The sequence below is a fragment of the Euwallacea similis genome, chromosome 6 (genome assembly GCF_039881205.1).
Source record: "Euwallacea similis isolate ESF13 chromosome 6, ESF131.1, whole genome shotgun sequence".
In the NCBI taxonomy this organism is placed as follows: domain Eukaryota; kingdom Metazoa; phylum Arthropoda; class Insecta; order Coleoptera; family Curculionidae; genus Euwallacea; species Euwallacea similis.
In genome coordinates, this window is record NC_089614.1 from 1,444,454 (window position 1) to 1,467,789 (window position 23,336).

At 35.4% G+C, this 23,336-nt stretch overlaps 1 protein-coding gene across 1 annotated transcript; it reads right to left on the bottom strand.

Annotated features, from left to right (window-relative positions):
• Positions 1 to 1,292: 1,292 nt before the first annotated feature.
• drn (doctor no) lies at positions 1,293 to 20,471 on the bottom strand. The gene is made up of 5 exons (XM_066391407.1): positions 20,056 to 20,471; positions 10,802 to 10,998; positions 6,180 to 6,314; positions 5,423 to 5,645; positions 1,293 to 5,256 (listed from the first exon to the last, which is right to left on the bottom strand). The coding sequence occupies exons 2-5, from the start codon at positions 10,898 to 10,900 to the stop codon at positions 5,108 to 5,110; spliced, it is 606 nt and encodes a 201-aa protein (XP_066247504.1). The 5' UTR covers positions 10,901 to 10,998; positions 20,056 to 20,471; the 3' UTR covers positions 1,293 to 5,107.
• Positions 20,472 to 23,336: the final 2,865 nt, after the last annotated feature.

Consider the following 23,336-nt stretch of genomic DNA (forward strand, 5'->3'; position numbering starts at 1 on the left):
GAATTATATTTCTGAATTTATTTTTCCAAATAATCATATAAATGTTATATAGGGGTTGTCGAGGCTTTGAGGAGGGGTTTCTAACAGATGAGGGCAATTAAAGATTAGTCAATGAACTGCTGCAAAGGTTTTTGCTTAGGATCCTTATCCTGCGGGAAGTAAAAATTTCATCCTAATCCCAATTTATCTGTACTTAATTTTTAATTTGCTTTTAAAATGTTCAGATATACTGTTTGGTTCATGATTTTATAAGTTACTACTAAATTATCTACATGTAACCAGTCGACACGTAACCTCAGACCATTAATCCGCTTCCTCCATGCTTAACAGTTAGAAATGTATTTTTTGGATTTAGTGCCTCTCCTGCTCTTCTCTATACTAAGTCCATCTGATCCAAAATGGTTAAACTTACTTTCATCCGATCAAATGACTTTTTCTCGAAAGTTTGGCTCAACTGTCCTATATTTTTCAGCAAATTCAAGCCGTCTCCTTCTGTCGTCAATTATACGGGGTTTCTTTTGTGCACTACATTCTTTATATCCTTTATGAAGAGATCGGCGAATTATTTTTTTGTCAACAGTAGTTCCAAAATGCTGCTGCAATTCTGATATTAATTTTGAGACACTTTTCTACGAATTTTTCTTGATTTCATTGAGAATGTATCTTGTTTCGTGCCTTGTAACTTTTTTGGGCACCCACTTCGTGATTTATTCTGTTTCGATATTTGAAATTATTTACCACTTTTCTTGAATGACAGATCAAGTTCTTTTGACAACATTTGAAATTTCCGCATATGGTTTTCCTTCCTTATCTAAATTAATAATAATTTGTCACTCACCGTGACTCAGCTCCATTCTACCCACACTTCACGTGACAAAATAAATACTACTGACTAGAAGTTATTCCTTTCTGTGCGTTCATATTAGGAAAACACAAAAAAGCGGTAAACAAATTCATTCTTGTTTTCTATATTCATATATAACGGCAATTGGGTAAGTGTCTCAAGACTTGTGGAATCAATTTATTATTACAAAATTTTTTTTTTTTTCAAAATAAATTTGAGTTTTTTGGATATCATTATTATTACTAGTACAGATATAGATAATACAATACATCCATGTAAATAAAATTGTATTGACTTATACGGGCAAAATATTTACACCTGTTAATGAAGTAACGTACTGTGCTGAGACTTTGAGAGTGATTGTATTTATCGTCAGGTTTTTGCTTTTAACCAGTTTTTGTTATTTGGGCTCGTCCATAGGTGGGAAATCGGAAACAAAGAAACAAACTACGGTAGTTTGAATAATAGATTTATTAGACATTGCCACACAAGGCTTTACTTAGTAATATAATAATAATAATAATAATTATAATAATGTACTAAACAGTTTGGGTTTCGATAAATGATAAAAAAAACAAACTTTTTTTGGTATTTACTAAATTTTTGTTGCACAATACATAATATGGCTCAAAACTATACACAGGAGAATAATGTGCTCATTAGGAAACCATTACATGATTAACACAAACCACATTGTCTAATAACAAAAAATAGCCCCAAAATTAGCATAACCGTTATATTCAGACCAACGCAAAGGCCTCGGCGCCTCGCGACAAACGCCGAGCCCTTCACCCCGCAGAAATACAACCAACAAAACTAATGCTGAATGCGACTATACATTACGTATATCGTTATTTCTTCTGGGCGCCAGTAACACACCTTAAAAATTAATATCACTAAATTTTTATTAACTCCTCTCTCAAATAAGTTAATAAAATCATTTGCTAACACGTTATACATACACCCAGAACAAAACCCTTATGCGTAAAACCCAAATTAAAACTTCGTTTAAAGGCAGGGGGCTTGGGATTTTTCAATTAAAAGGCATCATACTGCTTGCTGAGGTTTTATGTAGGGAACGTGGTCAAGACACTCCCTGTAAGTTTGTACCACTTGTTCAAACTAAATAAGTTAAAGCTGACTAGATTCTATTAAAAAGAAACCAACGGGAAATTAGCAGAAGAACGGCGTGCCCCCTATCCGGATATTTCACATCAGCATACAACAAATAACATGGAATCTCATCTCTTTTCTTTTCATTTAACAGGTTTTGACCTAATAATCACTCAGAATGACAAACCTAAATGAAGCAAATCCCATAATGCGGGAAAATAAAAATTTAGTTTCTTTTATGCAAATTAAAAATAAGAGACTTGGAGTAGTGACGTGGTAGGTGCTAGATGGTCGGATCTGTGCTTTTTATGTTAAAATAGTGCATAGTTATAATGTCTGAGAGTATCTCAACGTTCTTAGTTGAAGGCGATTTCGAACAAGGTTTCAAGTGGTTGTCGACGACATTTTTGTAAGTCATAAACAGATATATTAAATATATCAAGCCGGAGTCGCGTAAAGTACGCGAAAATTGACTATATATTTACTTTCTGCGTATAACGTGGTAATTAATAGTGCAATCTTCGAATTTCGAATGTGGCGAATTTCAACCAAAGATATTAATTTTTACGCTCGTAAGGTCGGAGTGAATGAACCCTGAGGTTCAATCAGTAAATGAACTTTGTTGGCTTGATAGTTCCGTACGAATGATATTTTTTGGAGGAAAATTTCCCACAGGAATTGAAAGAGGCAAAGATGGAAATTCTCCAAACTCAAATTTTCCATTACCCTTGTTGACTTATGTCATTTATGTCACTTTATTATAATACCCTGATCTATTGATGTGTGAGGCGTTACTCTCAAAAAATTATTAAAAACATGTACTTATGTAACTTTACTTTTGCTGCTGATATTGTCAAATCTGTTGAAGTTGACGGATTTGACAAATCTGTTAAAACAGACTTGCCAATACTGTCATTATCAAAAAAATGACCCCCGCATTCTCTGTAATTCCACAAGCTAACTTAACTCGCAAGGGTGGGTTAAAATGACAATTTTGCATGTAGAAGGATCGTATTAAACCACATTTAGCCTTAAGCTCGACTTATGTACCTATGCAGAATACGGGAGTTAATCGAATTTGAAATCCAATTTCGAACATGTATCAAAAATGGTTTAAGGTCCGTATTTGATTTTAAGAACGTACATTTCAACTCAAAACTTATATGTGCACCTCTGACATTACAAGTTAAATGACAGCGTCTAACACTTTTCTCACAGTGGGCAGAAATAAAGAAAGATGACTAATGGTACTACCAAAAATCGAAATGGAACATGCAAAAAGTGCGTCTCTAAACAACAAAATGACCGACTTTTTCCATTATAGTGATAGTTTGACTGACGCAGATAGCTTTCGACGGCCATTTCGTACGATAATTTTAGGATAACCCAATTCGTCAAAATAGTATTTTAATTCTATGGGTCGCCCTCAAACTGTGACTCCGCGATCACAAAAGTGACAATCTGGCAACAACAATTGATTCTATTAAAATTAAAACTCGCTTTATTGCAATTTTCAGCTAACAAAATCATTAACGTCTAGCTTGCTTTCATAGGTAAACGCAGAGCGGTCATAGAAAGCACAGTGCAATGTTACCATTTCGGTCCACATTTCACGAAACTGAAGTTTGCTATAAATCTATGTATGCAACGCGACTGGTTTTCTCTACTTTTGCCTTAATTTCATTAGTTGACAGATTTTGAGGCAACAAACTAATCGAAATGAAGCCCAGCAGTTGATGATCGAAAATCTACGTGATACTTAGCAGATTGGTGCATCGCTAAATTATTTCAACCTATGGTGAATCCCCATATTTTTGGGCAGTATACTCGCGCGCAACCAGGCCAGACGTTAATGCCAATTACAAAATGTATTGAACTGTCACTTTTGAAAAATGAAGATGTCAAATTACAACTAACAAAATCGGTTTGTATTAGTGACAGTTTGATTGTCACCGTCACCCTTCACAGCTATCATAATCTAGCTTCAAACCACGCCATCTACCGCCTTCCAATTTACCAACGTAAAAGGCTTTAGTCAACAATCGGGCCTATTAAATTGTGGTAACAATTACGCGGGTGAATTAAAGCCGAAGAGAGATTGCAGAAGTCGGAACTACCTGTACAGGATCTCCTATGGAGCCAAAAAAAGGAACAAAAAAAAAATGATGGCAAATTAACGAAGATGAACTTTTTAAATTTTAAAGAATAGTTCTCGGCTCTGGCTACTCAGTTATACCCAGTTTCGAGGCCCGCAAAACAAATAAACAACTCGGCTATATACATAACAAAGCTAAAAAATGACAATTATAATATACCTATTCATTTTTAATTTATTGAATAAAAACTAAACGTCGGAAATATATTATTTGAGTGGCAATAAGGTAATCATTGAACAGACAAGTCTTGGAGGTTGTTTCTAATAATTAGTAATATACGGGCACGTCGGCTATGAAAGGGCGTTTCGATTCGTCAAGAAAAGTGTTAAGTATTGACGTGCTTTTAACCGACAATTTTTTTAGGTGAAAAAAACATGAAAACAACTATTAATCAAGCTAAGAATTGGGAATGTTACGACTGTAAGGCCCAAGCGTATTTTTTTTCACTCTAAAGTTTATAGTCGAAACTTCGGCAATTCTCAGTCTCAGATGCTTCACAATTCCCTAAATGTCTTTCACTAAAACCAAACGCCCTTTCGCAAAGCGTCAAGACGTCCTCATCTGAAAGAAAAAAATTGAATATTGTCGCAGAGCGTGGAAATATCAAGTGTCCAGCACTTAGTAAATAAAAACACTCCCGGCACAACACGTGTCAATTTTGCCGCGGAAAAACGCTACCCCATGAAACCTCATCGCGTGTAAAGCGTCTATGCGTTGCACTTAATATTGTCCCGAGACGTTGTGCGAGAGCGGCACGGATCCCTTTAAACACGAACCGCAACTACCGAGCGAATTCGGTTCTACTAGCGAATAAATCATGGATTTTCGAGTAGTTGGACCGAAGAGAGAAACGAAAATACAATGGTAAAGAAATGAAAAATCACCTTTGTCCCGACCCGCGGTCGGCCCACCCGATAGTTGAGCGGTTCCGGTTTCAAACGTGTCCTGGGAAAAGGCCGCGTGCTTCCCGCGAGTATCGCGGATGTGGCGGGGCTCAGATTTTCTGGATTTTTTCTCCAACCACAACCGGGTTATTACGTCTGATCTCCTGGGCGCCCATCTCCCTGTAGTTAAAACTGCAATCGTGCTTGTCGCTGTATCGGTGGACTGCACAGAACAAACCGCCACAACGGCACTCGAATCCTAAAAGAAACACATGCGCTATTCATATGAATGTCTCTGAAAAGTGGCAATTATTGCGTTTGCTCAGATATATCTGTATACGGTTATATCGTGTGTTTAAGATGAGGGTGTAAAGCACGATCTGACAAAATATCTCGATACCACAAAAATCGTCTTTTTCACTTACCGGTAAGCCCGACCTTCTTGCGGCACATCGCGCATCTGTTTTTCTTCTTTTTGGCGTCCTTTTCGCTGTCTTTATCCTCGCTTCCGCTGGGAGTGGAGTCGGAGCAATTCGACGAAGGGCTGGGCGATGGAGCTTCGTCTGCGGAGGGGATCACCACGGCTGCCACGGCGGCGGCCGCCACTGAGGCCTGGTGCGAGGGCGACGACTGCGATTCTTCGACAGTCTTAACAATAATTAATATTTAAGTAATCGTCAAGTGCTGAAGTATTACAATTTATTTAATACTTTCAGTCCAACTGAACCCGGTTAGGAAGCGTTGAAATGAACGTGTTTATACACCAAGCGCTTATAATTGATTATAGACTTAGTATAAAAAATAATTGGTTTTGAAATTAGATAACATGAAAAGGCACTTTGATGTAGCATGTGGGGCCAAATTTTATGCTTTTTTTGGGACCAAACATAATAGACGGAAGAACGAATTCAAACGAATGAGCTAAGATCTACCTGCGTTAGTGCAAAATCTTCAACGGTAAACGATGGCACAAATCCAGTGAAATCAACGAGATTCGGAGAATCACAGAAACTCTCGCTGGAACTCGATTTCTCACTCGGATTCGATGTTTTCGAAGATGACTTTTGCAAGTTATCATTTGACATTTTACTTGAAAATTTTGACAATGATTGGACGCCGCAGGAGAGTGTCATAAGATCAATGGTACCGTTAATTCGTACCTTGCTACTAAGCACTGCTTACCTCTGTAGACAAATCGGCCGCAGACGGGGATGGAAGATGATGGCTAATGGTAGGTTGAGCTGTGGAGGTTTCCCTGTAGGAACTAAGACTAGCTGGCGTGTTTGTGGGAAGCTGCTGCTTCTTTTTTAGCTGTTCCTAAAATAGGGGAAAAAACGCTACATTTTCGGTAGTCAAATTTGCTCATGGGTCTGCGTATATCATCATACATAAAAGAAATATTAGGATTTTTGTTTTACTTACTGTGTCTTCTGAAACTTGTTCGAACGTTTTGCTTGCATTTTAGTAAATGGTCTTACTCAATTAACCTCGGTCTATTCATACAGGGTGTCAATTTGAAAATTTCCCACCTCTATTATTTCGAAACGGGTTAAATTTTTAAAGAGTCAACACTTTATATAGAGTTCATTGTACCTCTTTCAACCCTCTATTCCGCAGAGCCGCACTCTCAAATATCTTAAATGGTAAAACGGGTTAAAGTGACACATCACTTTAAAAGGTTTTTCATTTCCTACATTTTGGTACCTCATTTGTTACATTTGACTGTTACGTTGTCAAGTTAGGCGTCTTTAATAATTTTAAAATAATTTTTTCTATTTGTGTTTTGCTAGCGTTAAAATTAACGTTTTTTTTATCCAAGCATGTTTTATGATTAGAAAATTGTTGTAATAAATCAATTTACTAACCTATTGATTTATTGTTAGTGGAGACGACCATCAAAAGAAAAGGTTTATTAATCATTGATAGAATGTTTATCAATGTAATAAATTTTTTCGGTTCTCGGAAAAAAAATCTATGTAGAATATGATTTTTTGTTAATTGTTTATTTTTGTTTGCAACGGAACGCTGTTTCAATAAATTTTGATTTGAAAAAAGGTAAAAATAGCAATTTTAGAATTCAATTTTATTTGCCATTTTCGGGAATATCGTCTCGATTGTGTTCGAATCTTCGAAGCCGCATGACCTCTGAATAGCATACTACGAATGAGCTCAAATTTAATCGAAGTAAACATTTCGGCGGCCCGAAAAAAGCCAAAGGCGAATGTGAGATTGGGCAGTGCAGTAACTGAAACCTCTCTTCTTAAAAGCTGAGGAATAACAATTTTTGCTGCCATGATTCCATCATGATTCCGGAAGGTAAATAATCGATGTTTAATCATTGTACCTAATTTAACCTTGCTTAATTTTATTTCTTGCATTGGTGACCACTATAAGTGGGTTTTGACACTATTTATGTCATTCCTCAAACATACACACTGTACATTATGTCGTTTTGCGTATTATTTCCATGGCCAGACCCTACGCTCGCAAAAAGGAGTGTAAAGTTATTTGAACGTCTGGAGACAATCGGATCGTTATCATTCGTCCTATCACTCGTACCTTTGCAAAAGATATCGATTCTTAGATAGACCCAAGTGATAGCAGGACAAACAAGGTATTCGAAATACGGGATAAACTAATCGAGTTAACTCGAAACGAAAATTGTTTGGCAATATTTTTTTGTTTCCGAGATACAGCATCATTTTGATCCCTAATTTTTGTGATGTCGAAAGTGAAGGTTCGAAAAGTGCTTTTTCAATGCTCCACAACCTTAATAGTAGTGTCCACGGTCAACGCAGGTTTACTATTTTTAAATACGATTTAGGAAATTAAATGTCGACCGTTTGCATCTCTAGTTTGAGCCGAAATATTTTGTCAATTTTAGCTCTTCCAAAGGCAACTCTAACGCTATCCAAGATTTTTTCAAAGTATCAAATACGTTATCCACAAACATGTTATTAATAAAAATTACAAATTCCGAACAATTTGATGGAAAAGCCATTGCCCCTGCAGGGTAACGACACGATGCTTATGGCTATTCCTCACGGGGGAATTAAATTTATTAGACCACATATATTATTCAGCCCTACAAGTTGTTAAGTTTTAACAGGCTAAAACAAAATGTTAACGTTGGTAGTGACTATCTTTATTATTTATGTATATCAATTATAAATACGACGTATGAACTTCCAAATTATTATTGTTCTTAAAAAACTTATGACTTCTTTTTCGATTAAACTCTATGTGAAATAGGAAATGTATTTTTTATCTCATCCGGGAATGTTTGCATAATGAAACTACAGCCTTGAATTCGTAACTTTTTCCCCATTTTGTTAAATCTGGAAGTATCGCATATTATTTCATATCGTTTCCAGGACTAATCAGCTGTACCTTTACAAAAGGCAGGTTGGACATTTTTTTGTAAGTTTTCGTACCAATATCACGTCATAAATGGTTCGCACGAATGCGGCAACAATCAACAAGATATTCGTAATGCGCGGGCACTAATAATCGGGATAGTCGGGCTTTATTTTGTTCTAACGACTTGTGGTATACGCCGTTAGTATATCCATGACTTTGAGCAAATGATGATGAATGCCCATGACTTTGAAAGAATCGATAGATTTGTTTGGTGCTTCAGGACTCACCCCCCATGTGTCAAGTCGAAAACTTATCTGTGACTCACGCCCGAATTAGCGTTTCTAGCATTAAAAACTTCCGCTGTTTTTCTTGCGCATCCTCCTTGATCCCCATAAAGACAAATATTTTCAGTCCTTTGTTGAATTACGTGTACCATTTTAAAAATTATTCACAATAACACACGAATTATTGCAATAAATTTAAATCGATTTGAATAACCATTAATATCGAGCAATGCCACAGGAAAATAAATAATATTTTCCATGCACGGTAATATCAGAATTCATCCAAATGGCATTCCATTGCGAACAAAAATGAACAACGAAAAAAATCATATTTTACAAAGATGTTTCTGTTCGAGGATGGGGGAAATTTATTTTAGTTACAAACAATAAGTCAATAGGTTAATAAAGTGATTTATTACAATAATTTCGTAATCATAAAACATGCTTGAATAAAAAAATCTTAGTTTGAACGCTATCAAAACACTATTGGGAAAAATGATTTTAGAATGAACACCACTTGATAACGCAACAGTTGAATGCAATAAATGAAGTACTAAAATGTAGAGAATGAAAAGCCCCTTAAAATAATGTATCACTTAAACCTCTTTACCATTTAAAATATTTGAGAGGGTGGCTCTGCCGGGCAAAGGGTTGGGGAGGCGCAGTGAATTCTACATAAAAAATTATTCCCCCTCTATAACAAAAATGACGTGTTCCGGAGATTTTTTTAATATCTATCCGTTTCGAGATAATACGGGTGGGAAGTTTTCAAATTGACACCCTGCATGATAAATAAATAAATAAATGTTTATTGAGTAAGAAAAAGCTATACCCATACATGAGCTCGCATGTGCCGAATCTTGACGAGTTTTACATATCACTAAGCTCGAGTTTTTTATTATACAGTATTTAGTTTGAAAGTTTTAGCAAATAATATACAATTGTCTGCAGAGCGAGGTCACGTGATGGTCATGGCTCATGTTCATGTGTCTAGAGAGGTCGAGTGGGCAATCAATAAGATATGGGTTGTTTTGCTCGCACGCATGATGTGTATACTGTATACGGTTCGTTATCTTTAATGTTGAACCCTACCCCGTTGTAAATATACAGTTAATTCGACATTTATAGCTACTGCAAGCACGTTCTATTTTTCGTCTAGCACAAATATAATACTTTTAATCATAACCATTCAAAAAACTGTACTGATCACTTTATGCAAAATGCTTAATATATTTTATGCTTTTGAAGCAAAATTTAATAACATCAAACAAAGTAAGAATGACATATTCACAGTGAAGATCTTCGAATGTAAAAACAATGAGGATAAACGCAATAATCGCAGACAAAAATTGAGGAAATTACGGCCTATTACTTTTTTATGAATCATTCTACCCTGTATTTAATTAATTCGAGCATCCCGATGACCTGTTTTCACTCTATTAGGTCCTATCAGTTTAGTTCGAGTCAATTAACGCACAGAATGAGGCATAAAGCGGGAATAGGCTGTAATTTCAGATTTTTCCTAAGGTTTTATCTTCATTGCCTTGGGCTATAGGTTGGGCCTTTTGCAAATCATAATGCTTACACTAGAAGATTCAGTATGGGACCACATTGTCGATTTCTGTCTGCGTGTAATTGACTGCACATGAACAAAACTGACGAGACCCAATAGGGTGGAAATCGGTCTTCGAGGTGCTCGAGTTAAACAGAACTAGAATGAGATAACAAATTCGAAATAGGCCTTATTAACCTTCTCACATTTCCCAGTTCCGGAAAAATATGACGTGTTTCAAAAATTTCATTTCATTCAAATTTCATCAAATTATAAATACATAAACTCCTTGTTTTGAAGTGCTCTATGATATTTTGATTAAAACGCGTGGCGTTTTGGAATTGGAAAGAATCCATTTATTAAATTATATTTGATGACTGATTGATTTGGCCATATTTCATTGTGGTAAGATGTAAATAACTGTAAGCAGCAAGGAAATTGAGACATCGAAATTTGACAGCCCTTCATAGTTTAACTGTACGCTGTAAGGATAAACTCGGAGTGAATATGAGGAGTTTATTGCTGTCGTTACGGGGCTATAAACAGCCTTAAAAATTTCAAACATTTGTAGGTACCTAAAAAGATCTTGCTCAAAAATTTTAATTTACCTTATAACATAAAGAGCAGAGGCCATCGGTGGCAGGATTCCCATAAAATCCACATCCTGATCTACACAGAGCTTGCATGGGATTCGACTCGCGCTCCATCTTGAAGCCGACGCTGAAGAGCAGACTCGCACTGATGCCCTGCTTTGATTTACGCCTGAAGTTTAACAACACCACCCTTAACTGCTCGGTTTGAGACACTGGAAAAAAATATTTTGTTTTATAACAAAATATCTTTCAAAAGAGGCTTTCATAAGCCTCTTTTGACTTTACTTGAAGTACCTAACTAGAAATTTCTCCCAAATTATATTCCTTCAATTCAGTCAGATTATAGAAATTTAATTAAGTTTTGGTTGTTTGACTACGAAATTGATTGACAGTTCCAAATTTGTACAACAATGTTTAGGTGCTGTGTATAGGTACAAGTTTTATGAATCATATGGGTATAGCGGTATGTACTACTTATTACATATTCCTAAAATCCCATGACACATTCAGTAATGCCAGAACATACGGAGCGTACGATTTAAAAGGATGTGTTATGTATTACACACAAATAAGCGAATTTCCTTTATTTATGTAAGTTTTGTATTTAGGCCTTTATACATATGCTTCGTCTTCTGCTAAACTGCAGAATTATACGTATCACATTTAAATCGGTTATGTTTGCTGTTTACTACCAAGTACAGGTGTAGGTCACGTTAAAGTCTCCTCAAAGAAGAAAAGTTTCCTCAAATTTTCAATTCCAACGTGGGCTCATCGTTCTCACTTCATCTCTCTCATTCTCAACTGTCAAAGCACATTTGTTTGCATTGCTCGATTTCTCGATTAAGAAGCGTAAAGTGGGTTAGTGGGTCGAATTACGAAATCGTTCTCCATAGTACAAGTTCCGTTGCACTTGTTTCATTAACGAAGAAAGTGACTGCATTTGTGTGCGCTTCTCGTTCCATTTTCGAGCAAAGGTCACCCATTCGCAATCTCGTTAGGATTATGTTTGCGTTATGTGGGGACTTGAGTATTTATTTCGTAACGGCACGTAAGTACGATTTGTTCATTGCCAGTGACGCCATCTTGAAATTCACTCATGCCCCCGCCAATGGTTCGGGGAATTTTATTGCAACCAGGTCGATTTCGCGGCTTGCCAGCTTGAGCGGTCTGTACATTTTTATGATGGGAATCTTCAATGTTTTGGATTTTTCCTGGACCGAACGATGATGGCCTCCCTCGTTATTTCTCCGGATATTCCAAGAACTGGCTGTGGTACAAGGGAATTGGCGACTTCGCTGCCCTCCGAGCTTCTGTAACTAGGAATCCATTATATCAGGATCAATCTGTTGCTCGCTCGGTTACAGTTAAGAGTATTTCGGATTTACCAAACAATGGAGAGGAGAATTTCAGCTTTAAGCGCTTTGAGCACAATCCGGATAAAATATGTACGTTCTTTTCCTTCATCCAATTTCGCTTTGTAATCGACCTGGCGCATAATTCAATAGCTCCACTTAAAATATAGATGCGTATTTCCCCAGATTCGGCCGAAGGCCGTGATTATTATTATGCTACGGTACGTTCCAACGCCAGTTTCCCTCTCGGGTTTTGGAGCCATCCGTAAACATAACAGTCCACTTTTAATAGGGTTTGGTCCATCAGTGTTCTCTTGTAAAGGAGACCACGTTGTATGTCGGATTACAGTTCTTCGTAGGGGGCAAAATGTCAGAGGGTACCCCCAGCTGCATATGATCATTAAGTTTAGTCAGCAGTAAGAAGACTGGTCCCACTACGTCTTCACTAGGCAATTTAAACAGTTGTGAACGTTCCAATTTTCCATTTTCACTTAAGCTAATGACCATACTTTAGTCGCAGTCTTTTTATTGTTTTTTTGTCTTAACGCAACCTGGAGTGTTGGATTTCTGATACAAGTGTTCACGTCCAAAATTCAATAGTCTTTATGTTCTCAAATTTATTGTCTGTAAGAGTCAAGTTTGTTCAATTTATGACTCCTTTTCTTAAAACAGAAGAAAGAAGAAAGTATGGGTTTTGGGTCTTTTGTTTCTTGAAGTTAGTATTTTCACCCATGTAAAGACCAGATGACCAGGACAATAAATCAAGAGAATGGTTGCAGTGTTTGACCCTTTTAATACTGATTTATACTGATGGGTGGTAAAAGTGCGAGTCTTTAGGAGTTAGTTCCTTACAGATTTTTTGACCGTTAACACGTGCCTTCTGACTGTAATAAAGAAATTAGAGTTCTAACAGAAACAATCTGTCTTAGATTCTTTTATTTCTATACCCCATAATCTCACATGGAGTTATAACTACCCGAGAAGCAAAAAATACTCAATAGAGGGCTCCTCAAAGAAAACTCCCTTCAATAGAAATAAATTCTTTTATTATTAACGATTATAAATATTTGACCTACCTCAATATTACGAAACACGACAAATACATAAGCAACACATTGAAATAACAAACAAAGGCTGATTCAAGGTGACGTATCTTTCCTAACTAAATGTCAACTGCAGCTACTACTTACCCAGCAGTAGTGTTTCGGCGCCAACAATGGTAAACGGATAAAAATAACTAAAGCTTCCAGATAGAAACCTTGAGAAGTTTGAGAAAATTTATAAATGAAGTTGTGAGATACAAGAATAAGAAAATAATACCCAAGAGTTTGTAAAACTAAAATCACAGACCAGGACTGTAACATGCTTTTTAAAACTATATACCATTACATACATTTTTTTAGTACCTTCTCGCAATTTTGATCCTAAGAATAAGCATGAAGGACCTATTTTAAAGGGAGGAATGTTACACTAAAATCAGTGAACAGCTGATACTGCAACATGCTTGCACCTGGCTATAAAAAGCCAGTCAGAAGCGCCAGGTGTTTCTGAGAACTGTTGTAAATAAGTATGGGGCCCAGCCTGCATTTCAGGGCCAGTGCTCTTTCTTGAAAAAAGGTCAATCAACCTTCCTCCATGACAAAGTTCATCTTACATTCGTTATTCTTTTGGTGATAGACTCTCACACAGAAAAAATGAGGGTGAAGATGTGTAGGCTACAGAACAGAACAGGACATGGTTGTAACAATAATCGGAGTCACGAGCCAAAAAAGACAGACAAATAAATATTGTTTATAATTCAACTTTACTAAATCCTATATTTTATTAAATTATTTTGCACTCAAATAGATCGAAACTGTGTATACTTTTCAGTTTCCATGGCGGAAACAACCAGTTTACGACCAATGGACGTTTTTTATGGCCTGTCGCTCACGGCAACGGACCGTAAAGTTACAATAACGCCCGTCATTAGACATATATAGAGAATATTAAAAAATATCATTTGTGAGTAAAACATAGTGCGCACCACTAGCAGAAAGAAAAATTACGCCCTTGACCGGATGAAGGCTAAATTATATTACCATACTTTGGCCACAGTCGCAATTTGCTTCTTTCAGCCCTCTATACGTACGTAAATACCATAACGTTTCCTTTAAACGGACCCACTTATTGCGAACTTCCGGTTACAGCGAACTTATCTATAGAGTACCAAGCAAACCACCATTAAACAAACCGTGTGTTAAATTTTTCTCAACGAACAGGTTTATGGGGGAACTGTTGGGTAAAACGAACCTTAATGTATTGCATAAAAGCAAAAAGTTTTAGGTTGTAACGAACTTAAATCGGTATTTCACTAAGTATGCAGAGGCTTTTCCCCAAATCGTTCGCTTACACATACAATACAAAACACGTTGCAGGTGCACACGGGTTAGTTTGGCTTGAGACTTTAGCCTGCACCAGTGTAGAATGTTGAAAAGATGCGTGCGATCATGCATGAGTTGGGACCAAAAACTTGTAAATCTCTCACTAGGAATGGGAAATATTATATTGGCAAGAGACTGCAGAAAGTTGTGACATAAAGCAATGGTCTTCGGAAGTTGGAGTAAGTAAATCGATGGTGGACATTTCATGAAATCTTCAAACATCCTATAAATTTGTCGCAAATTTATGTCGTTTTCTTCAAATTTCAATTGCAACTGAATGAAAATTACAGTCCCACATTTTAATTCCTGGTTTATACAATTTCGAATAGAGAAAAAATATTGAAGTTGAAGAATGTCAAAACAAAAATGTTAAAAACATTTTTAACCAGACGAACTGTACAGTCGATTAGAGACTTGTAAAACGATTCTCACAGCGAAGACCTAAAATATGTAACCGTTAGTAGTGCCATATTACAATCGAAGGCTGAAAAGCTTAGAAAGAATTTGTTAACAGATCAAAATTCTTAATTTAATAGAAATTGTGCCGAGAGGTTTAAAAGAGGACATAATGTAACTAGTGGAAAAATTGTTGGAGATTTTTCTGTGGTTGTGATATGGACGTTGTAAAAGACTGACTGGTGTACAAGCGGCCAATAATTAAAAGATACTTCAAAGGATGCGGACATATTCAATAACGATGGAACTAGGTTTTTGAGGATCCCTTACGGGCCGTTATGAACAAACATTACTGTATTATAAATATGTATTTACTCTCGACTGATAAATACAAAGGGAACAGAAAGCCGTCCTTGTAGGGTTGAATGCACCTGACCCTCGACTTGACCACACAAACACCCAAGCGTTCGGCCTTGGCGGGTCATTCTATGGTTTCCTCCAAGGTCGGGAAAAATAAATAGCATAGCAGAAGATAAACTAAGACTTTCCATTTGATGGTATAAGACGAATAAGTAATATTTAAAATAGACATTTTTTCTGGTACTTTATTGGTTATTTGTATGGTTTATATGGTTATTTATTGCACCACTTGTGATAACATTTTACGATCGGTTGGGCAATTTTCAAGATTTCAAATGGCCTTGATAAGATAGGCGAATAAACCATTAATGCCTTTCATTTTAGGCTGCGCGAATGCCCCAGATAACGGAACCACGGACGGCGACGGTGAAAGCCAGGAATTAGGAAAACCTGTTTTCGTACAACGTACGCATTACGAAGCACAACACCGGACATGGACAGTGTACCAGCCGGGCCCATTGCCCATAAGGAGAACAGACTCATCTTACTATTCACGTTAACGAAGAAGTTGAAGGTACATACGCATACCAAAATGCTTCAGAAAAATCCATCAGGTATTATGCGACTTAACTAAAACTATAAAAAAAACTGGCAAATAATCATGTCACAATTTCAAGTTCTTTTATTCTTTTATTAATCTATAATTTAAGTCCAAAAACGACCGGATTTGAGGTGTGTTAATTCTAGTGCGAGTCCTAGCAGCAACTTGTGCCGTTGTTTACTAAGACATCATTATCATGCAAAAACGTGGTGTAATCACCATTCGAAAATTTCTTAAAATATATTTCCATTGATTTTTGTGTACTACCACATCAGAATGTTACCTGTTCTGTAAGTAGGAGTAGCACAAAAATTAATGGCCACATTCAGTGGAGGTCACAGTTGTGCAATAGTTTTACAACTGTTTGATATTCCGAGGAGAATTAACGTTAGCTTCCATTTAACTCTATTTGAATGGTAGCGCATCATTCAGCAGACAGCTACCACAGTTTAAGAACTGTTGACTCTGCTGTACTTGGCCAATATTCACACCAATATCAATTGAATTAATGTTTCAGTTGACATAGATAAGTTTATTTCTAAATTTTAATAAGAATATTTTGAAACATTTTATTTCTATGGCTAGCAACTAATTACGTCCAAAACGAATGTTTACATACCTCAAAAAAACTCAGATGTCACAATTTTAAGTAGACACCTTCCATCTGTTAATGTAAGAAAATAATTCAGAATTTAAAATAATGAAACTGATTTAGAAGCACTGAAAGAGATTGTCATGGATAGAATAGATTTTCATGTGACAATATTATAATTTACTATTTGCTCTAGGTTATACTTTCGATATAACCGGATTTAAGTTCTTTACGTCCGCTTTTAAGAAGCTCGGATTTAAGGAAGCATGTGCAACGCACAAAAGTAAAGCTCGACGGAGTAAATATTTTGAATTTGACTTTGAACTTTTCTAATAAACAACATTCAGCTCATTTGTAAATAGGGTCTCCCACGTGGAATGTACGCAGTATGTTCCACAAAAAATCTCAGATGTATGTTATTATTATTTGATAAGCACACCAGGAAAGTAGGTTTTAAATTTGTTATTCCTAATTTGACAATAACAACAGGAAAACTATTTTTCCAAGAAATTACCCATTTAAGTAAAAAATTATAATTGTCAATCGTGATTTCATATTGGAGAAATCCACTTACGTAAGCATACTGGTAGGAAACTTACTTCTAGTTAAGTCTTATCGTGAAATGTTTCATTTTATTTGCATGTGAACTTAAAATGATGGTATAATGTAAATACAACCGGACCTAATGAGTACCCGCAGAACTAAAAATTGATTTTTTGAAAATGAAATGACTGATGACCCCGGGAAAGAACAATATTAAAAGGTCAGGACACATTTCAGAAATGAAGGTTGTTTACACATTAAACACGCGGTCATATTGAAACAAGTGACGAAATCACTTGGCCGAGAATTGAAACGTGGGTTAAGCTTGGTTTATCTAATATCGGCCCTCGTAAATTTTGACGCCCATGAGAAGTCGATTGCTGTCACAATTTGCAGCAGTTTGACTTAAACAAATTCCTTGCGTTTCTGTGATATACAACATTTGGGTTTAGGTGCTTAAAATATGATTTTTATTCATTATGATCACGTGCATAATGTGTAAATGCCCTTCGTTTCTAATATGTAGTTACCTTGGACCAGGTTTGTTGAAAGAACATGTATTTTTATATATTTTAAATAGAGTATCTGTCTTAAATTGTTTTTAAGTTTATTTTGTTGTAAACATTTCTTAAAAATAGGTTCTAAACATTATAGAAGAGTTTAAAATACACTTCTGTAATAATGGAAGCTATAAGACACGCATCTTGGCATGGTTGTCATGGTTATTATGTTAATCTATCAGCGTGTCCCAGCTGAACACTGTTAATTTAGTGGTATAGGAGTCGAAAAATAAATTGTTACACTCGATAATGGCGCACGACTTTATTCATACAGAATTCTCAGTCGAATGAATCACAAACCTTAGGTTTCAGGAATTGATCCACCAGTAATCTTCGTTATTCACTTCTACGTTTTTATTACAATTAGAACTGAAGAATAAATCATTTACACTGAACTAAATAATTTCATAACTAGCTAATTAGACCTTACTCAATTAAGATAAATAATTTATAATATTATATTTATTTATTTATTTTTTTATTTATATTTTTATATTTTATTTATATTTATAATTATTACTAGTACAAGTAAGGTATGTTATTGGGACCGACGCCGTAACGGTAAATTACGTCAAAATTGTTAACAGTGCGACAAAACTAACTTAAGAGACCTTTCTGGAACAATTTACACGTATTTCTGTTTGAGTAGAATCGTTCCTGTATTCAATACTTTACATTTGATTTATTTGACACGTGCTTCCATAGTATACTTATTTTTCGTTGACTTTGGTTCCAAAAAATAGAGAACGAATCATGCACTAATTAGTCGGATATAGAGTATATTTCTATATCAATCTTACATTTGAGTCGAGATGACTCGTGAAAGTATTTGCAACATCGACTGACGCGTAGATGCGTTATATGGTGCTACTTTTCTGCCAGAGTAGCCCAGTGTATGTCCGGGGAATGTGCGGAACTGAACAATGCAGCTGTGTAATCTTGAAAAAGGGCCTGATTTTGAATATGCGCAAAATTTCCAAAATAGTAATAAATCATTCTGTAGTTTATTTTTGCACTAATAAAGTAAGAAAAAAATCTTACGACCCACAAGTTGAATCAAACACTTCTGAGATTCTCGTCGACTTTAACGCACACGCAATTAAGAAACATACTTTCATTAAAACGGCGAGATATTATCGCATATAAAAATATTATTGTATTGAAAATACTATCTACTATTTATAATACGCAATAGAAAATGAAATTCAGACGATCGTTGCCATTATATACATATTTCCTGTACACATTGATCACCTAGAACTCTGACATCAGTGATACTTACCAATCAACAGCTGATAAAACTTTAATACTGTTACCAGGTTTCTTTGCAGATAAAACCATAATTGTACCAACTGAGCAAATAAGTAAATTTGAACTTTTAAGCCAATTTGCAATTGCTTTTTACTTGTTTACTAAAGTTTATTAAGGTTAATTATTTTGAAGCTATTTGTATTGCTTTAAATAAACCAGAATGCTAGTTACTTTAAAGGCGTGACATCTTTAGTTTGCAATTGCTACCTTTGCAAATTCTGGGGACAATGTATCATGGTGAATGGGGTTAATTTGGTTTAGGTTAAGTCTTCTTCGATTATCTTTTTAAGCTTTGTATACAATATATAATGGTGAATGACTTAGATCAGACTAATCTTTAGTATGGTTATGCAGACAAGGTATCTTATCTGTAGTACTTCAGAGAGTTTTATATTTTTGGTAAGTTATTCAAAATCAAGAAGAATAATTATTTTGATTCAGGATTCTATACATTTTTTTACCAATAGCCAAATTATTAATATGGTTTCAAATTTTAACTGTAAATATTTTTCCATCAAAACATAGGAGTAGACAATCAGTATTGGATTTATGGTTCTATTAAAACTAGCTTGATGTTCACGTTGCGGCACGTTAATAATTAGACCCTAAATCTTGTATATCAAAAACTCAAGAAACTAACGTAATTAAACATAATATGACAACACAATAATGAACTATATATATATGAAATTCCTTTTAAAATGTCACAATTTGTACAACTATCAACTGGAATTTTTGTGTAAAAAATAAAGTAATTCAAGAATATTTTTCCTTTAACAATTTTTCGTTACATTTGGTAAAATCGAACTGGTTTGGCATAAAAGAAGTGTCCAAATTTTACGCCAAATTAAAATAAATAATTTGGGATCAACAAATTAATTTAATGAATACTAAGGTCGTGTAATGAAAACAATAGTAAGGTGTTTCCGTGTTAATTAGATTTTACGGCGCAGAATGACGTAGTCAATTGCGTGTCTGTTAACTCCACGAATCACCAATCATTTGGACTGGCAGCACAAAATGACGAGGCAACAGATAAGAATTTGATGAAAATGATTCAAATTCCGCACAATTGCTGAAGGATGAATATTACAACAAAGCATTATCATTAAAATAAAAAAGACTACTCACATTTTTAGCAAAATTATGACCAGAACTTTGTCTATTGCACAACGATTTAATTTCCAGGTAATACACTCAATTATTAAAATGTGACCATTCCATAGTATTGGACACTCGACACCGTGGACACTAAACGCATAGAGAATTGCACATTCAGATGAGCCACTGAAACTACTCTACCTACGCCAGTGGCTGTCAGTCATATCCACAGCCCACAAAAGATTAATGAGTCTAGGCGTATGGCTCAAAATCCACTTCACAATTGCACACTGATAATCCAATCGAACTCCGTCACTTCCTGAACTCGCGCTGCACACAAACACCTAACTAAGAAGTAAGAAAAACTGAGGAAAGTTGGGTAATTGGTATAGAACCTCGTTACGGAGAACCACCCAAAACGCCTTTCTACGGAAAACTGACGTTTGCTGGGTTTCGGGTTGGGTCGACACTGTCGAGTGCGCTCGAAACGTTCGTCTGCGACTGCGTATCGTTGGGTTGAACAAAGAGATACACGCGACAGACAAAGCGCGATATTAAAAATTGGCCGGTAATCAACATGGCGACTGCGGCCGCACTGTCGAAGTTAGAAAGTTGTCTTAACACACAGTGTCGGGGACAAAGGCTGGGCAATGACAACGTTATGGACCATTAATACGGATGACTTTGGATTGTCCAATAACAAAAGAAAGAAAATTTTTGTAGTTTCTTCCTGCCACGCTTTAAATTAAATCGACGCGTTCCTGGTACACTGTAGTTGTGAGGTTCAAAGCTCTCCTGAGACGTTGATTTACTGGGGTGGCTGAACAAAGTTCAATGATTTCAATACGAATATGAAGTTGATGATCAATTCACACTTGGTTGTGACAATAGTGCTTAATGAACCTCGATCCTGGTTCAAGGACTAACGCAAAATAAACGAATTGAAGTTTCCTGGGAACACAATACATACTCCCAGTAACAGTTCGACGGTGGAATGATGCTCAAGTTCGTGGTGATGTTCAAGCAACTTTATCGCTTCCGGGACTTTGTTCATTTTTTGACGCTCAGGAGCGGCCTTTATTTGCCATATTTATCGCTTTCTTTGTGATCACTTTCAACTTATGTACTATTGCATACAACCGTCCTGCACGTGTTAGAAATAGATGCTGTATGATCGGCGTTTATATTTTAACAACTTAATAATTTAGTTTACTTCCAATTATTTCCAAAACTTTGTATGCCTGTTTCTTTTTTAAGCCACTAAAAAAAGTTTATAACATATAAGGAAAACAATTACAATTATTTTACAATTATTTTATGGATGTTATCAACATATATTGATGTAATTTATATAGGAGCAGGTACCTCACAACACTAAACATTTTCAACACCTCTTTGTTCTCTTTTAGCACATTTTCAAAAACATGCTTCCTATTCATCTATTTAATACGGTAATGTTAGAACAAAAGGAGCGGAATTAAATATTGGGAATAATGCGAATTGAAAGGTTAATACAAAAAGTACAAAAGGGTCTCTAAACGAGGGATCGGGGGTGAATCCTAAAAAAATCACATTTGTAGATTTTCGAATTGGTTTTAAGGACTAATTGATGTAGACTCTTTTGAAAAATGTGGATCCCAAGTTTGAATCAAATATCTCAAAAAACTGAAATTTCAATAACCTGCATACTTTTTATCTATATGCCTTCTTCAAATAATGTTTATATGCAAACATACACAATCCGTGTAAAAGACTATGAGACAGAGCAAAGTTGACTGAGGAGTTTGAAATTTGGTTTACGGGCCTGAATGTTTATTCTAAATATATATTTTTTAAATATCTTTTCATCACATTTGCCTCTGACACATACGTACTTTATATTTATGAAGTGAAGCGATGGCAGTTGGTTTGCGCGGTTTGAATTATAACTAACTTAATGGACAAAAAATCTCCATGATCATGTAAAATACAATTTTACTTTTCTTCAGTACAGCCAAGTACAACTGCACTATGAACAAAAGCAATATTATTTATTGTAGCAATTTGGATTGCAGTTCGTGTTGTTTTTGAAGTCAACATTTTTTACCTCAGCATCTCTTTGGTAACATTTTTAACTCGTTATAAATAGTATTTTTTTCATTAAGACAAACACATGTTATTATCGAAGAAACTGTAGTTGTTCTTTTTATATAGATGTTTAATTCAACAGTTTTTACCTTAGAGTTCCAAACAGTGAATCTCTCCAACGTAACAAAACATTTTTAACCGCCACATGTTATCCCTAAAACAGAATTACTTATTTTCTTATATTTATTCACAGTTAATGTGCCATATCCCAAGAGCTTAATTTTAGTACTAGCTCATCCCAAAGAGCTTTTAAATTATGGTTTCCATTGTACTTCATATGCGCATTTATAACAATTTGAAGATAGCGCTCTGTGAAACTACTTTAAATTACTTCACAGTAATCTGAACAAAAGCGCATTTTTCATTTTTATAAAATAAACAGCTATATCAAAGAAGTTTATTTTAAGCTGATTTTAATAATTATTTTCTTAAAAAATAGATATTAATAGTCAACAAGATGACATGAGATATAATTTTTATATCATTTCGAGTGAAATATATCGCATTTACCGGAAATCGAAACGTTTGTGGAATGAAATGTCGATTCGGTAAATTGTCGCTTGCATCATTGCTTAGCTTTTCGTCGCTTGGTCGCTTGATCATAATTCCACCGCAGGTTCGTATATGAAGGGTTATTGAACTAAAGGTGACTATAGTCAGGTAAATTTTGGAATACAATTATAGCTTTAGAATGAGTAATTAAATGAGATAAATAGAACTGATGATAGAAGGATTTCTGAATATGCTCATCCTAAAGAGAAACATTGAACACTAAAGTTGGTACAGGTTAAGAAGTAGCATCAGCTGACATTAAAAGCCAGTAGTTTCAAAATTTTGAAGAGTCAGCCTGTTCAACTTGTGCCTTTGGAGTAAATTTAAAGTAATTTAAATCTGATTTTCAAAGTTAGTTCAGGTTAGATCTCCGAGTTGAGTTTGAAAGGTTGTTAACGTAGGTTTAGGAAGAGATCAATTAGGTGCGCACTAAATCACGTTCCTGGGATGTCCCCCAATCTGACAACTTTTAACTTATTTTAAAAATCCTTCAATTATTTGAAATATTCCAAAATATCCCTAAGGACGAATGTTTTAGTTTAAGATTAGCTCAGTTCTAGCCAAGGTTTTTTCATTTAAATTAACAGGCAGTTAAGGCCAACCGGAACATGTGAATGCAAAAAATATGAACT